We start from the raw sequence: 16,903 nt of genomic DNA on the forward strand, positions 1-16,903 counted from the left end.
GATTGGTGGGTAATTACTATTCAATGATGAGCTGGTGATAACATGAAACCCAATGTGGAAAATGACTGCCCATGACTGCCCAATGTTGAAAATTACGATAAATACGGAAAACGTGACCCAAATACAAAAGATTTGTAGAGGGGGAATCCTATTTGAAAAGTTGTAACTTTTTTTAATGGTTGATATTGTTATTATTTTTGTTTATAAAGGTGTTTCTTTTAGGGTCAATGTACCTACTTTCAAGTTTCAACCCAATCTGCATAGTGCTTTCCCATGTCGATTTCTGGTATACAGGGCCAGCTTCTTGAGGTTACAGGTGATTTTATGGCTGCCCATGTCTTCCAATTTCAGTTATTTTCATCTTCTGCATCATCATCATCTTCTTTTGATTCACAAGTTTTGGGGTTTGGGATGCAGTGGTTGGATGCAATAAATTGAAGGACACAGAATGGATTTCAAGGCAAGATCCATATGTTTGCCTCGAATATGGTAGCACCAAGTTCCGTACAAGAACCTGTACAGGTTGCCCTTTGTGACTTCCCCTTTTTTATTTCTTTATTTTTCAGTTTTGTGTATGTGTTTGTGGATCTACATGTTGTATTAGACCTTTCCTTTGGGATACTGATCTGTTGCATATACCCTTTGTTGGGTTCCTGGAAAAACGTGGAAGAAAATTAAGAACTTTCACATCAAATCATCCAAATACTTTTATTTAGGCAGAGTTGTGTGGACTCGTTGGAGGGACCTATATTGAAAAACCTAATGTTTTTTTTTTTCTTTTTTCTTTTTTTTTATGTGGGTTTCCTTGTATTTTGCTGCTATTCTTGCAACAATTGGTGGGTTTGCTGATTCTGAGTTGAATTTGATTGGTGTAGATGGTGGCAAGAACCCTACATTTCAAGAGAAATTTGTGTTTACATTAATCGAAGGCCTTCGCGAGGTGAATGCTGTGGTTTGGAATAGCAATACCCTCACTTATGACGACTTTATTGGCAGCGGAAAGTAATTAAATACAAACTTCAATAGAATTGTGATTTTTCGGGAAGGATTTTGGTTTCGATTTTGAATTGGATGAATCTTCTTGGTTTTTGTGTTTCTAGGATTCAATTGCAGAAGGTTCTTTCCCAGGGATACGATGATACTGCTTGGCCCCTTCAGACTAAGACTGGCAGGTAAAGTATAAACTGCCCCTTTCAAGTTATGACCAATTTATGAAATTGAGAATTCTACCATACTTTCAAATCTTAGCCATTACATGCTTAAAAATCAATCTTAACCACGGAATTTCAATGTTGAGGATTTAGTTTCAAGCATCCTATGATTTCAGGAAGTATATGTACTGTATCTCTATATCAAAGAATGGCTGGAAATGGAAATTTTAAGGAATGGCCTAGCATAAAGGATTAAGGCTTTTGTAATTCATATTGGTTTTTGCATCATACCTTGTGTTTGAGTTGTGCAAAAGGAGGGACTCAGTTGGCCTCATTTGTAGCCCTAACTATTGGTTTTCCATGTACAAGGAAAAGAAACTGAAACTGACAGTATTTTAACTTCTAACAAGCCTATCCAAAAGAAAAAAGAAATACCACCTTTTTAACAAACATTGGTTCTAAGATAATTTTATTTTGTTTTAATTTTTTGGCATGGTGGATTATGAGAAAGCTTTGTTATGTGAAATAAATTATTACCGTTTATCCTGAGTTATATGTAATACAGGACATGGAAGTATTTTAACACTCCTCTCTCTTTAGCTTGCCTATCAAACAAACAAACAAAAAAATTACAAGAAAAAAGAAAAAAAGTACGGTCCTCTCCCTTTACTTCAACCTAATGAAAATCTCCAATTCCTAGATTTTAGAATTGTCAGCACTTCTCTAAAATTTTATAACTTTCATGTGCCTTTCTTTTATGTGATAGACTTATTATGTTGATATGCTGGAGTTCGTAGCCTTACAAGTGAAACATTTATCTGTAGGATGCTTGTCTTGACATAGGGAAAGGCAATGGTTTCTTCTTTACCTTATGAAGATCGTAATCATCAAATTTCTGTGTAGGCCCATGCTTTGCACCAGATGTTGGATGGTGTCTTTTGACCTCAGAATGTGTCTCTTTAGGTTCTGACATCATGGCAGAGAATAGTTTGTATTTGCACCTGAGGTGATTGAATATGAGTTTTTCAAATTGGGTTTTGTTCTAGTTTATTCTACAAGTCCACTGAATTCTTAGGATCCCCCTGAAAAGATACCATAGTTTAGCACCAGAGAAAGACATGTTAGATTATGAAAAACGTTCCAATTTCAACCTTGACATCATCCAAGTGTTCATGAATTAAATTATAAGGGGACCACCCAACTTTTTTTTTTTGATAGGTAGGGCCCACCAAACTTATTAAACTCCAAGCAAACAACTCTAGTTTGAAACAACCATTGGAAGTGACACTGTTGAGCTGATCTTAGAAAGTATTCCATAACTTTCTGTGGTCATTCATCATGGCTCTAGGTTTTGAAAACACGTTCTGAATTGTAGCCACAGGCTGGTAAGCTGAGTGAATATGCATCATAGCACAATCATAATTGAGCTCTGGTGAGTGGTGATGAAGCCCCAAGGTGTTTATGCATATATATATCTATAAGGAACTTGGAAAAATATGTGCAAAAAGAGAGATGAGGATGGGCTTCCCAATCTTTGCTATGTTGTTTAATGCCTTGCACATTGAGGGGAAGGGCAGATTGGGCTGGGTTTGAAAACTATGACCTGTGTTTCTTATAATGTTGATCTGATAGCTTGGAGGATGTTCCAAAATCTTGTTTAGTTATCCGTGACAGTATTAGCTAGTAAGCTGACTCAACTGTCAAATTATTGTGATAAGCCTCATGTTCTATAAGAAAACAGCAAAAAATAAAAGACAGAATGGGAATACAACAGCAGAGGAAAGGAGAACATGACCTTCCTATCTTAGCCAAGGTGGTGAAGGCATCCTACATTGAGGGGAAGGATAAGTTGGTTTCTGAAAGTTCTGTGTAACCTACATCCTTCAGGACTGGTGGTCATATCATGTGGGCTAGGGAGGAGAAGACTGCTGAGCATGCTTTGTACCTGAAAGTTCTTACAATACATTTCCCAATGAAGTAGTTACACTTCAAAATGTGACAATGTTTTACCTTCATGGAAATCATGAAACAAGGTGTTTGTATTTAGGAAGTGATATTAACAGCATTGTTAATGTCTATTTGGGATCTAGCTTGTTGCTTATTCATATGTAGATTTACAACCTGACACAAAATTATCTGTAGTGTGAATACCCTTTTGCGTAGAAAATTTTCAGACTTCTGAATCGTTCCTTTTATCCATTGCAGACATGCGGGAGAGGTTCGACTGATATTGCACTATGCAAATGCCAGAGTAAGCTCTTCTACTTTCATACTCGTTTTTTATGATTAAATACCATGGGCTTTTATTTACTGTTGTGTGAAGATAAATAGTCATGTTTTGCATTGCCGGGCATTGCAGAAACCAGAAACAAGCTTTGCTCCATCAGCACCACCGTATGTAGCACCTCCTGCGCCCCAAGTCTCTCTATACTCTGCTCCTCCACCAGTGACTGCTGGTCCTTATCCATCAGCGGCTACAGCCTATCCAGCGACATTTCCCTACCCTTCATACCCACCAAATTCAGGAGCATATCCAACATCGTCATACCCTCCCCCTCAGCCTTCAGCTTATCCTCCACAGCCGTACCCACCACATTCAGCTTATCCCCCAGCACCATACCCACCACCATCAGGTTATCCTCCGCCTCCACAAGCCTCACCATATCATCCTCCAGGTGATTTCCTTTTCTACTTACATCTCTTGCTATTGTCATCTCATCTTCAATGCTAAATCTCTGTTCTGTTTTTCAATAGGTCATTACCCTGGATTGTATCCTCCACCATACTGAGCTAAATGCATGTCCAAGTGAAGAGCAGGAATGGGTCAGCACCTTCATGTGTAGACTGTGTAATTGTTATTCTGTAGTTGTGATGACACAGGATTTCAGTGCTTGTGATGACATTTTCCTGGGTTCTCTCTCTAATGTCAAAGATTTCAGTGGTTGTGATAAGAAATTAATTCCTAGGCTCGCCGCTTCAAGTGTTGATAACAAATTCTTTGTTTTGCATATCATTTTGTAGTCTTTCTTTCCTCTAATACTTTTAAGGCTCCTTGTTCAGCATGTTTCACTGCCTTCAACATTTTTTAAGCATCAGCTTGAGATTATCCATGAGAAAGTGATGCTATGTTATTGGAGTTGCTCCTTCCATTTGTATCTTTGATTGAAATAAATGAACATTTTTGGACCAAAAAAAGAAGAAAAGAAAACAAGGAAGCTCTTCAATGGTTTGTATCACAAGTCTAAAGCACTTGGGAGGCGTGAAACTGGGTATGCCGATGGCCCCAAGAATTTGATCATAAATTTGAAATTTGAAATTACCAATTTCAGGTAGAACTAAACTGACTCCTCCCTTGTATCAAGAAAATCTTAGAGCATTGATTTTTTAAGCTTGAAGGGCGAAACGAATATTGGAAAATGGTGATTATTTTGTCCTGATTAAACAACTTAAGCATTAACCTGGCTTGAATTATAGGTAGTTCTAAGGTTTAAATTCAATATTCTTCTGTATGAATGACTTGAGCCTTTCATCGATTAGAAGAAACAAAAGAGAGAAAGGGGTGAAATGGTAAAAGAACAAAAGAAAAAAAAATTCTTAATTTTATGCCCAATTAAAGTTTTTGATAACTCTTCTTTTGAACTTTTCCTACCTTGTCAAATTTCTACTAATTTTTATTATTAATTTCTTCTCCTTCACCTTCTCATTATCAACGAGATTCAAACAAAGCTTAAAAGGAAAAACCCATATACCCGATACCCATCATACTATCAATTACGAGAAGACGAGAAAAAAAAAAGAATCAAACTTTATCAAGATGGTGGTTTGGGTTTTCGTCTTTCTAGCCAATGGGCCTTGTTTGATTCGCTAATTTTAGCCCTGGCTTTTTCCTTTTAGCCCTTTTAGGACATTCTCGAGGTTGGGTTTGGGCCCCTCTCTTCTTTTCTCACATTGCTATATTGCATGAGATTCTTTATTTACAGAAGGGAATACAATCAGTAACCACAGATAAAGAAAAATTCCCATCTTTTTGCTTCTACCATGGCCTTTTTGCCTGGGGAATTTCTTTTTCTTCTTTATTTTTATTGGACTCTTTATTTTTTTATTTTTTTGGAGTACCAAACACATTAAAGATTGAACCTACTTGATGTCTGCCTGGAAAAAACATACAATTAAAACTCAAAGCAGCAAAATAGCCCTTGGTGTCACTGTGACCCCAGTAGAAGCCACTTTCAAGCTTGTCCTTTCCAAACTGGGAGTACCTTAGCATATAGTAGACTGATTAATGAGCCATAAATATAAAGCTACTTGGCACCAAAAGAACTATATCCACATGCCTCGATCCTAGTAGGTATTTTGGGCTTCAAGCTTTGAATTGTTTCTCCTTATCTGTCTCCAGTCAATTATGGTGGCTTATAATTGACAGTTCACTAATTCTTACTGTATGGGTGATCAAAATGAGATGTTGCAATTCGCCCAATGTGAAGATAATTATGATAATGATATCAGAGGAGACCCTTGAAGCTGAGAACTGGTAATAATCCAACTAATAAGACTCTACCATTTGTGTTGCTTGGTGTCACATTCAGGATATAGCAATTGAGATTGTCTTTAGGTGGGAGCCACAGCCCACACAGGGTAGATGTTCCACTTCCAACGCCATCTGCTTCCACAAGGCCTTTTCAAGGGGAGTGGTTGAAAATGGTTGTGGATGAGTCAAAAGCTCAGCTGATCACTTTTATCTGGTTGAGATGGGCTCTTTTTTTCCTCCCTTGGTCAAAGCCATGGGAGCTATTATTGGTGAGTTTGAAAGGTACTACCTACTGATAGTGGATGACAAACCAACCTCTCAAGTGCTACATGTCATGAGCCCTCAAAGCACCCACTGTGAAAAAGGAAGATAATCAAACACAATCCACAATTACCTCAAGTGGGAGAGGTTGGGGGGTTGGGAGGTTGGGGGAAGGGACTTTGAAAATTCTTCCCCTCTTTATCATATTGTTGATTCATAAAAGACAAGGAGAAGACCATTGCCAATGACTTTTCATAAATGATTAGAGACCTAGGTTCACTAAAGTCACCCACCATATGATCACCATTTTACATGGTGCTTGTAATTTTAATATGATTCGATTAAACAAAAGTACTCTTAAGTGCCTCTGTGACTCTTGCTGTCAAATATATAGTTCTTCAATGGCCATCTGAGGCATCATAAAATGTAGCATTGTATCATCATCATTTCCATGATCTCCTCTGAAACGACATCCATACCAGAAAGGAAGAAGAGAGAACATTGATGCTAATTTTGAATCTAGTGCATGGATTGAAAATATTACCAACCAGTGGCTAATGATCAAGGTGAATTAGTACTGTCCTATTGTTAACCAATAATCTCACAGGGGTTCCATGCATCTGTCAAAACATTTAAGCTGGGTTAGTGGGGAGAGATGATTTGTGATGGAAATGCATCCAAGTCCTAAAACCAAAACAAGAAGTGGTGGGGCTGGTTGACTTGGAAGGAAAAATGATGCAGCAGGGGTTGCTGCCTTTTAGTTGTTTTTATGTTTGTGGTTGGGATATTATAAGAAGATGATACGCTACCAGTGGACTTAATAGTGTAACAACTGTTGTGATAATTGATTCTTGTCTGAGTAAGTTAAATCTAGGCTGGCCACCACCACATCTCTCTTTCTTTTTTCTTTTTTTTTCTCATTGTCTCTGTATCTGTAGTCCTTTATTCAGTTCCCTTCTGCAATTTTTAACTGGACTGTTTTTCAAGCATCACTTCCCTAATTTTTTGTATTTTGCTGATTTTATTTTATTTTTATGGGAAGATGGTTTTCTCATAGACTATTCTCAAATTCAAAAGTGGTATAGCATGCATGTAAAATGGTAGCGATATTTTTTCTTATAAGAGTTCTTTTTTATCGAAACTAACTTATAAAATTAGTAATTTAACATGATATCATAACTTTAGTTGAAGAGTAGAGTTTGAGACTTCTCATCTATTCATCCGGGTTTTTCTATGTATTTTTTATTTATCGCATGTGAGAGAGAATATTAGATTGTATCATTCACATAATTTGCCTAACTAATAAAAAACTCAAATATTTAAAAAAAAAAAAAATTGATGGTTTTACAACAATAAATTGGTTTTGTCTTTACACAAAATCAAAATATTGAAACATTAAATTTTATTGGAGGAGCTTTTCAGAGGATCATAAATTATGCAAAAATGGGAATTATTGGTTTATTTATAAACTACTATTAATGAACAGGGCTGATTCAATATGTACTACCAACCATCAACAATGCTAAATAAATGGAGATCCATCCATCCATTCATCCACAGGTTGGATTTATTGAACCTGTTTCTTTGTTGAGTTTTGTCCATTCATGGGAATCAAAGTCAGTCACATCAAGCTGTTTCACCTTAACTAACAGGGTGAAAGAAGAAAAGTTTTAGCAAACCCAAAGAGGTAAAGTTGGACAATTTCCAAGTTTAGGGAAACCAAAGCCAGAGGCAGGATTGCTAGGATTCTCAAATGGTCTAGTTTGTGCTTCCAATTCCCCTTTTCAACCATTGGTCATCCAATTTAGTCAGACTGCTATTTTTTCACCACCTTAAAAGATTCTTCTCTCCTTTGTGGAAATTGAATTAGCTAGAGACCTATGTTGGATAAATATGATACTATTTTGAGTCAGAAGATTAAAATGTATTTTTCCAAAATTTCAGTTATATATGAGATGACAATTCCTTTCTATGTTTTTTTTAATCAAAGAAAAACATAAATATCTAATGTATAGCACAAACTTTATTCTTTCTAGAAAGTAGGGTTATGAAATGTGTTAGATTAGGTTAAATTGAATTTTAACCATCTCGTATAAAAATCAATCGATATTTAGTGAGGGTATATTAAATCTTTAATGACATTGGATATCACAACTTACGAAGTTGTTCTAAGAGTTATCAATTAGATGACTCATCCTCATAATTAAGAATAAGATTGTTGGAGCTTAGGAATATGTTTTAGGAGTCATTAATTGGATAACTCATCCTCCAACTTAAGAACAATATTATTGTTGGATTACGAAGTTTGAATCAATATTGTTGTGTTTTACTTGGGATGCTAATGATTGAACTACTCCATTAGTTATGGGGGTTGAGTTTCTTAGTGAGCTCTCAGGGGATCAAGTTGTTCATTCAACTCGTAGGATTGAAGAGGGGTGTGCTTTTTGAAGAATTTTTTTTTATATGATAATTAACGAGTTTGCACGTATCATATATTTTATCTTTTTATATTTAAGGTTTTGTTTTTTTAAAGTGTGTAGTTGTAATTGAAATATTTTTATTTTATATTTTCATCATTAGAATTTGTTTCATTCGTCTTGTGAATTATTGAGTGTTAGTACATTTTATGGACACAAGAATCACATCGAATCACATCAAAAATTTTGTTTTGTTTTTTTTTACTCATGTGCACGTGATTTGGTTAATAATTATCATATTCTAACATCATTACTTTAATACCACTTACTAGATAGAATTTTAATAATTTCATTTGTAAATCAAATAATCTTTGACAAGGGAGGTCAAACCTTCCATGATATTTGATGTCTATTAAAATTTAAGAGCAATCTCTATGACCCATTCCCAATTCCCTACACATTCACCTCTTTCTCCATCGGTGTACTACCCAATATAAGTATTTCTCATTTAGATAAAACACTTAGACGTCTATACTCTATAGGAAAAGCAACAACTAGTGTTTAGTTGCAGAATCTTGACCATAGGGTGTGATGTTATATACAATAGACAAGGCAGTGTCAGGCATTGGCCAAGGTGGGTGTTACAACTCGTTGCACACCCCAAGGCTCGGGCATTACACTCTGGCTTTACTCAAGCTTTGGATATTCACATTCCCCACTGGTTTACCCACCACCACCTCTCCTCATAAAACCACCTTTCCCTTCCCATAATCAGCAAAATAGTTCTCATTCCATCCATCTCTATTCCACAACAGAAACCCCAAAATGAGTGGTTAATGATCTGGTCTCTGTATGTATATCTCTGTCTCAGATCATAAATTCACCACCAGCTTTCTTGTCTCCTCCCATGGTTCTATTTTTCTCACTCGTTATTTAATGTTTTGGAGTTTCTTGGAATAAATTCTCACTGAAATACGGATGGGTCTATTTTAATTTTCATGGGTATAATATTATTAAAATTAAAAAAAATAAAAATTTATGGGCACGTCAAAGGATGCGTACGGATTATATATATGCTTTTAGCCCTGCCACTGCCATACAAGACGGCATCATTTATGACTTTTTTTTTTTTCATCTCTTTCTCAGGCAGATGTTACTGTTATCTACGAATTCATTTCTGATACCACGCTCCACGCTCCCCCAATGCGCCTGTTATCACGCCCCATACAATTGGGAATGAAAGAAATTTGGATGCACAGCCCCAGTGGTGGGGTCTGAGTCGTCTGATGTAAATTTGGTTTTTTCAAGGTACAAATTTGATCTGTGTATCGAATGGAAAAAAAAAAAAAATTGATTCTCGGGGAAATAAAAAGTTATTTTGGTCATAATTTGGACTATTCTATATGATATGATTCGCCTTCATTTTCAATATTATGATATATTTTTAATTCTTTCAAAATCACATTCCTAAATGGATTTATATAGTTTTATAAATATATAAATATTTTTTTTAAAATGTATAAATGGATTTTGAATTATGCAACTCGGGTCTAATCAATCTGAACTTAGAAAAATGAGACTAGATTTTGAGTAAGTCAAGTTTGATTGAGTTAGGATTGATGGTTCTTGAATTGAGATTGGTTTGGATGAGCGGCCCAAATTGCAGACGCTCCACTTTGATCACATTTTATAAATTTGAATGTCAAAATTTCAAATGCATATGAATTGGATGATCATGATTGGTGTAGGAAATTTCAAATCACATTTTATAAATTGATTCAGGGGGAAATCAAAAGTTATTTTGGTCATAATTTGGACTATTCTAATCCTTTCAAAATCACATTATTTATATAATTTTATAAATATATAAATATTTTTTAAAAGAATATATAAATGAATTTTGAATTATGCAACTCGGGTCTAATCAATCCAAACTTAGAAAAATGGGACTAGATTTTGAGTAAGTCGAGTTTGATTGAGTGAGGGTTGATGGATTTTGAATTGAGATTGGTTTGGATGAGCGGCCCAAATTGCAGCTCTACTTTGAGCACATTTTAGAAATTTAAACGTCAAAATTTCAAATGCATGCATATGAACTGGATGATCATGACTGGGGTAGAAAATTGGATAAAAGTGGTGTTAAATCATGAAATGAGATCGGGACCCACCAAAGTGTAGCGTGAAGGCACGCGCGCCATCCGCGCACATGGCTGAATGTTTGATCTCACGATCTCTCATGAGCCATGAGCCATGAGCCATGAGCCATGTTCACTGCCCTCCGCATCACTCTTTACTGGCAAAGTGAACAGCATTGGTAAATTGCAACCTCTTCTCATTATTATTATTTATTATTTTTCGTTTCTTTTTACTGGGTTCCTTCTTTTTGTACTTTTCCCCCATCTTTTGTCCCTTTTATTTCTTTAAATAAATAAATAAATAAATAATAATAAATAAATAAAAAAGATAAAACACAAAGCCCCAATTGATTATGTTACAGACTTACAGTGAGGCAGTAGAGAAGTGGGAATAATGTTATTATATTTTCCTTTTCTGGAAAACCAGAAGAAGACAAGAGGGTCAACTCTTCCTTTGGCCTCTTTCTAAATTACTACACCTATTCTTTTATTTCACCTTTTTATTTTTGGAAATGTTTTTTAAAATTATTATAATTAATGTTTTACTTGAAAATTTGGTTTTTTCTGAAGCCTCCACGTATATTTTTTGTAATTAAAAATTAGTTTTGAAAAAGAAAAGATGTGTAATAATGGAAGGGATGGAATAAGAGGTAGTTTTCATGGGGTCCGGCTTGGTGTGCGTGCCGTTACATTTTTTGCCCGCCAAGCCACACTACACACCGAAAGCATAAAAATTGAAAAAGGAGGGAGGGAGGGAGAGAGAGACTCCACAGAATTCAATATTATAAAGGACAAGCGTGAAACCCACTCTGAAAAATCCCTTCGTCTCTTCGCCCTTCTCTTTCTACTTTGATACTCTCTCTCTTTGTGTATCTCTTTCTTTCTCTCTCTCTAGTCTCTGCGGTCTGCAAACAGAGATAGAGAAAGTGAAGAGAGATGTGTATGGTGGGGGGTGTAAGCTTTTCTTTTGTATAATGAGAAGAGGACTCAAACCTCTTCTTCTCAGAAGAAGATGGCAATAAATCAACATCATCAACAAACACCACCACAGCCCCCCAACTCGTCTTCTTTTTTATTGGATGCTCTCTACTGTGAGGAGGAGAGATGGGAGGAGGAAGAAGAAGATGAGTGTTTGCAGGAGGAAGCCTGTGAGAAATATGGCAATGTTGATAATGATGGGATAGACCCTTCATCTACTCTTCTTCCTCTGCTGTTGCTGGAACAGGATTTGTTCTGGGAAGATGAGGAGCTTCTGTCTCTCTTCTCCAAAGAAGAGCAGCAAGCGAGTCTCGGTGCCGGCAATGGTGAAATGGATGGTGCTCTCGCTGTAGCTCGGCGTCAGGCCGTGGAGTGGATGATGAAGGTCAATGCCCATTACGGATTCTCAGCTGTAACTGCGATTCTCGCCATTAACTACTTGGATAGGTTCCTTTCAAGCCTCCATTTTCAGAGAGATAAGCCATGGATGATCCAGCTAGCAGCTGTGACTTGTCTCTCCTTGGCTGCCAAGGTGGAAGAGACCCAAGTGCCTCTCCTCCTAGACCTGCAAGTATGTTGAATATCTGGGAAAAAATCCCTAAAAATGTCAAATTTTTAGGTCAATTTTGTCAGTTTTGAATCTGGGTTTTGTTAAAACATTTCAGGTGGAGGACAGCAAGTATGTGTTTGAAGCGAAAACAATTCAGAGAATGGAGCTTCTGGTGCTCTCAACTCTTCAATGGAAGATGAACCCAGTCACCCCACTCTCCTTCATTGATCACATCATAAGAAGGCTTGGATTGAAGACCCATCTCCACTGGGAGTTTCTCCGCCTATGCGAGCGTTTTCTCCTCTCTGTCGTCGCCGGTGAGCATTTTGTAACGCCTCTTACATACTCATACATGTCCTTTGATCAGTAAATGAGGTTTTTCGATAACTACAAAGGAATAAAGAGAGAAAATCTTCTGATCTCTCATCATTAAGCTTATTACGTTTCTGTGATGATTTACAGATTCGAGGTTCGTCCGTTACCTTCCTTCTGTATTGGCTACTGCAACAATGCTTCACGTAATAAATCATGTTGAGCCCTGCAATCCTATTGAATACCAAAACCAGCTTCTGGGAATCCTCAAAATCGACAAGGTTGGTGTCTGGCTCTCATGGGTGGGGTTGTTATTCTTCGGTCTTCATTATTAGTCTCAAATTAAAGTTCAAACAGTCATTAATGCTCACTAATCAGCCTTAAAAAAACCCCAACATTTCAACAGGATAAAGTGACTGAATGCCATCAACTCATTGTGGAAGTATCAAACACCCATTTCTATGCTCAAAACAACCCTCACAAGCGCAAGTACACCAAAATTCCTGGCAGCCCAAATGGTGTGATGGATGCATATTTCAGCTGTGATAGCTCAAACGATTCTTGGGCTGTGGAATCATCAGTGTCCTCTTCACCGGTCGACCCTCTCTTCAAGAAAAGCAGAACCCAGGAGCAGCAGATGCGGTTGCCATCACTGAACCGTGTCTTTGTGGATGTCATTGGCAGCAGTCCTCGTTAATCTCTCTACAAGAGCATATATATATATATAATTATTCTATTATGTCTATTATGGTGCAAGTTTAATTGTCTGCCATCTCTGGACTTCCACTATGAAGCTCTTCAACATGTCTCAAAGAGAGTTTTGCACTGCGGAGAATGGCTGGCATTTCCGAACAGAAAGGACTAGAGAGTATTATCTGCTCTTTCTCCGCTTAATGCTGCTATGAGATATGTCTTCTCTGTAACTCTCTTTTGAGTCTCTTCCCAGTTCCCAGTTCCCAACATACTTTTTATATGGACATATATATTTTATATTTTTATCATAAATTCAAAACATTTTTGGCCATCTTTGTATATATGTGTTTGATTATTTGTTCTCATCATTTTGCTTCGTTGCTTGGACTCTTAGCTAGCTTAGAATGACAGATGAATGAGTTGAGGGATTGGGTGTGTGTGAGCAAAGTCCATGCCTAAAAACCTCTTAAGTCTAAGTCAAATATGGAATAAGAAATCAAGAGAGAAGGGGGAGAGTTGAAGACATGTGAAGGAAGAAACAGGTTGTCGGCCAGTGGGGTTGAGGGGTTTGGTTTATGTGAGACTTTTCCATTGGGGTTTGACCTCGTTGGAAGGGCCTCTACTTTATGAAAAATTGGAAATGACCTTCATCCTCCCAATAGGCTATAACCACCTAATCCCGACCTAAAAACACCATCTATTCCTCTTAGATTTTCTCTACTTTTTGTTTCCAACTCTACTCCCTATGCCTATAGTAAAGCAGATGTTGCCCTCCTTACTCGCCTTGGGTGTGTGCCCACTGGCCACTGGCCACTGGCCACTGCCCACTTTCCATGATTTTAAGTTTAATCTTTTGCATCCCATCAGTCTAATTAGCACATAAAGTAGTTCTAATTTTCAAAATTATTTGTCCTAAAAAAGCAACTGTACTATTCCAAAAAGTTTACCATCCTCTTTGTGTAGGGTTGTGGGTTACAGCTTTAACCCATTTCTAAATTCTAACCCATACCACATTGTCAAAATTTGAGTTGAATTGGTGGCCAACAGTCAGCTTTCAAAAAAGGTTCAACTTCATTTAGTTGCAATATCCTCCATGGACATGATAATATTAGACAAAACCAAACTTAACTGATTGCATCTGCTGTGATCTCCTTCTGTCTAGGTGTCCTTACCTCTTGCGAATTTATAATAATATGGTTTTAAAGAAAGGAGAGAACAGCTGTCCCCATGGTTGAAAGAAAAATGCATTGTGGGGTTCCCATGGTGTGCATTGTGTTTGTTGTATTCTGGGAGACAGCATCACATAGTCAACTGTACTGAGATCATGTTGCACCCCCACCTCTCTCTCTCTCTCTCTCAACCCTTCCAACTATTTCAGTTTTGTTCATCCCCTACAGTCTACACTTAACAATAAGAATTGGCCTTGAAAACTTGGTGATATTATAGGCTATGAATGATGTATAGATTGGACAGGCATAGTAACCGACATCCTAGCCAATGCTTTTGCGCAACTTTTAACAATATGGATTCTTCTTCCCTTAACTTTATTGTTATAGAAATCTTTTTGTTTATGTATTATTGTTATTGTAACTGAGATTAGACTAACTGCATTAATCTTTTAGGGTGATAGTACCGTGAAAGTTGGGATACCCCCACTAGAATGTAAAGTACATCCTCCTAGCCATTACTTTTCTCTAAATTGCCCCAAAGATTCATGATGTACATTTTAGTGGGTTCTTAATTCAGCATGCCAATACCCTTTTGGATAGCTGTCTTGCTTTTTTCACATGTTAAACATTAATAGTTTTTTTTTTTGGGAGCCATTAAGTGAAGGCCACGTCTCACATTTCATGATCCACAAGGCATGTCATTTCCTTGTTTATGGCTTTGAAATGTGTATCAATGCTTTAAGCATTGTTAATTGTTGTGGATGATTCCTGTAAACCCTCCAACAAGCATTGACATTGATATTTCAGGGGAAAACATAAACCCCCCCCCCCAGAAAGAAAGTCAGCTTCCACAAGCAATGACATTGTTGTTTCAGGGGAAAAACAAAAACCCACAAAGAAAATCAACTCCCACAAGCAACGTGGTTGGAAAATTTTGGAGAAAACCCTACAAAGAAAAGGGGGGGAGAGAGAGAGAGAGAGAGTTGGTGGAGCATTCCACAATCCGAAAGGTAAAAAGGTAAAAGGTGGTGGATTTTGAAATTGGGAGACAAAATCTTTGATTTTGTGGGAGATGTCTTTGGTCCTACTTTTGTTCTTTGCTTTAAGGTTGGTGGAGTGTAGATGGTAGTTGATGCATGCTAGTAGTGATAATGATTCATGAGAGCTAACAGTGAGTGTTTATATGCATACATAGTGTGTGTATGTGCTTTGTTTTTTCAAAGAAAAACCTCTTCCTCCCAAAGATTGCCCCAAGAGCTCAGTGTGGCCCCACACCAATAATTGTAGAATAATATGATAGCTGGGGCTCTAAAAAAACCCTCTTTTTGACCTGGTCTCTCTCTCTCTTATTGCTTCATTAATAAAACAAATGAATTTTCAAGATTTTTGGAAGAAAAAAGATAGAGACTCCTCATGCAAAGTCTTCCCTGCTCTTTCTTGGTCACAGCTGTAAAGTTTAAATGACAACAAAAAGAAAGGACCATATGCTGTGTGGGCCTCCCCCCTCTCTCCACAGAGCCAGGTTTGTTTTATTTGTAGACGATTAAAAGTGGCAATAACAACATCCATAGGCAGGCCCTGTACTGCAAAATACAACATATGTCACTTTTATAGCCTCTGCCATCTTTAGGCGTTGTATAATCAGTGGCCCTTTTGACTGAAGCCACTCCAAAACATGGATTGATCGAGTCCAACCATCCACACTGCTTCTACCAAAAATGCTTTTAACTTGTTTCATGGCAAATGGCAACCCATTTTGCTTTCCTTTTTTTGCTGTCCACAAGGCCACATATTGCTTGGAGAGCAGGTTCAGCTCTGAGCCACCTTTTCTTCAACAGTTGAAAACTTGGCCAACATATTCATATCAGACTCTTATAAACCATGTTCCATAATAACCAGTCTGCTGCTTTTAAAAGTCTCTGGAAGAAATCCCAAAGGGCCTCTAATGGATAGATTTGAAATCTCATTATTGAAATCATTTACTCTATAGAATTGTACCTTATGCATCCTGTGGGGACCCTGCCCATTATTTACTGCTGCATGATCTTCTTTTTCTGCTGCTATCTTCCCTTTTTTTTATTTATTTTCAATTTTTGTCATTTCAATGTGAGAGGGGTGTAGCTTACCAGTTACCACTCATTTACAGCAAACTAACACTACATACTCTCTTCCACTTCCACCCATTTTAGAGATTTTGGAAATGATAAGGAAAACCAAGGAAGGGAATGATGTGAGAGTATCACTACATGTCACAGACAAAGAATTGGGAGAAAGAATTTTGCTATGGTCTCAGTGTACCTTGGCCACCTTATCAAAGAAAACAATGACAATCAAAACTTGGATCCAAACACCAATTAATCTTTGGTCCTCTGAAATTCACGAGTGGAGGGCATCCATGGTACAAAGGCGATGTGACAAAAGTGAAGCCAAAATAAAACCTATCTAATCGCAGCATGACTAGCATTGACACTTCAATTTTTATTAGGAATCTCAATTATTTAAGCCTACTAAGGGGGGAACCTAAATGTGGCTGAAACTTTGTAGAGTCCCAAAATCCTAGTATCCCCACAGAGGGATCCAAAGGCTTGAAGGGGCTGCTATCAAGCAGAAGGAATAGGATGGCTATGGCCCCTCAAAGGGATCAGAATTGAGGCCCCAATGGGACATCATAACTGTTTGCACAACCCCTGCGTGAGTCTCTTCCCCACT

General features: G+C 37.3%; 2 protein-coding genes across 3 annotated transcripts; both read left to right on the plus strand.

Annotated features, from left to right (window-relative positions):
- The first annotated feature begins 95 nt into the window (after window positions 1-95).
- On the plus strand, window positions 96-4,145 carry LOC100241815 (uncharacterized). 2 transcript variants are annotated; one of them, XM_002285279.5, is made up of 7 exons: window positions 96-316; window positions 418-522; window positions 876-1,002; window positions 1,101-1,172; window positions 3,357-3,402; window positions 3,511-3,826; window positions 3,906-4,145. In XM_002285279.5, the coding sequence occupies exons 1-7, from the start codon at window positions 274-276 to the stop codon at window positions 3,938-3,940; spliced, it is 744 nt and encodes a 247-aa protein (XP_002285315.1). In that variant the 5' UTR covers window positions 96-273; the 3' UTR covers window positions 3,941-4,145. The 2 variants fall into 2 exon arrangements, with proteins under 2 accessions (XP_002285315.1, XP_059591912.1); XM_059735929.1 differs by having other exon boundaries at window positions 139-316; window positions 3,511-4,145.
- A 7,075-nt stretch (window positions 4,146-11,220) lies between these two features.
- Window positions 11,221-13,356, plus strand: LOC100264093 (cyclin-D3-3). The gene is made up of 4 exons (XM_002285284.5): window positions 11,221-12,041; window positions 12,136-12,337; window positions 12,483-12,613; window positions 12,739-13,356. The coding sequence occupies exons 1-4, from the start codon at window positions 11,505-11,507 to the stop codon at window positions 13,027-13,029; spliced, it is 1,161 nt and encodes a 386-aa protein (XP_002285320.1). The 5' UTR covers window positions 11,221-11,504; the 3' UTR covers window positions 13,030-13,356.
- Window positions 13,357-16,903: the final 3,547 nt, after the last annotated feature.

Source organism: Vitis vinifera, chromosome 3 (genome assembly GCF_030704535.1).
Source record: "Vitis vinifera cultivar Pinot Noir 40024 chromosome 3, ASM3070453v1".
NCBI classification, from domain to species: Eukaryota; Viridiplantae; Streptophyta; class Magnoliopsida; order Vitales; family Vitaceae; genus Vitis; species Vitis vinifera.

Coding starts and splice junctions, on each gene's coding strand:
- LOC100241815 (XM_059735929.1), top strand. CDS start 274: ATGTCGATTTCTGGTATACAGGGCCAGCTTCTTGAGGTTACAG. Junction 317..417: donor CCAGCTTCTTGAGGTTACAG/GTGATTTTATGG, acceptor TTTGGGATGCAG/TGGTTGGATGCAATAAATTG. Junction 3,403..3,510: donor TGCACTATGCAAATGCCAGA/GTAAGCTCTTCT, acceptor CGGGCATTGCAG/AAACCAGAAACAAGCTTTGC.
- LOC100264093 (XM_002285284.5), top strand. CDS start 11,505: ATGGCAATAAATCAACATCATCAACAAACACCACCACAGCCCCCCAAC. Junction 12,042..12,135: donor CTCTCCTCCTAGACCTGCAA/GTATGTTGAATA, acceptor AAAACATTTCAG/GTGGAGGACAGCAAGTATGT. Junction 12,614..12,738: donor GAATCCTCAAAATCGACAAG/GTTGGTGTCTGG, acceptor ACATTTCAACAG/GATAAAGTGACTGAATGCCA.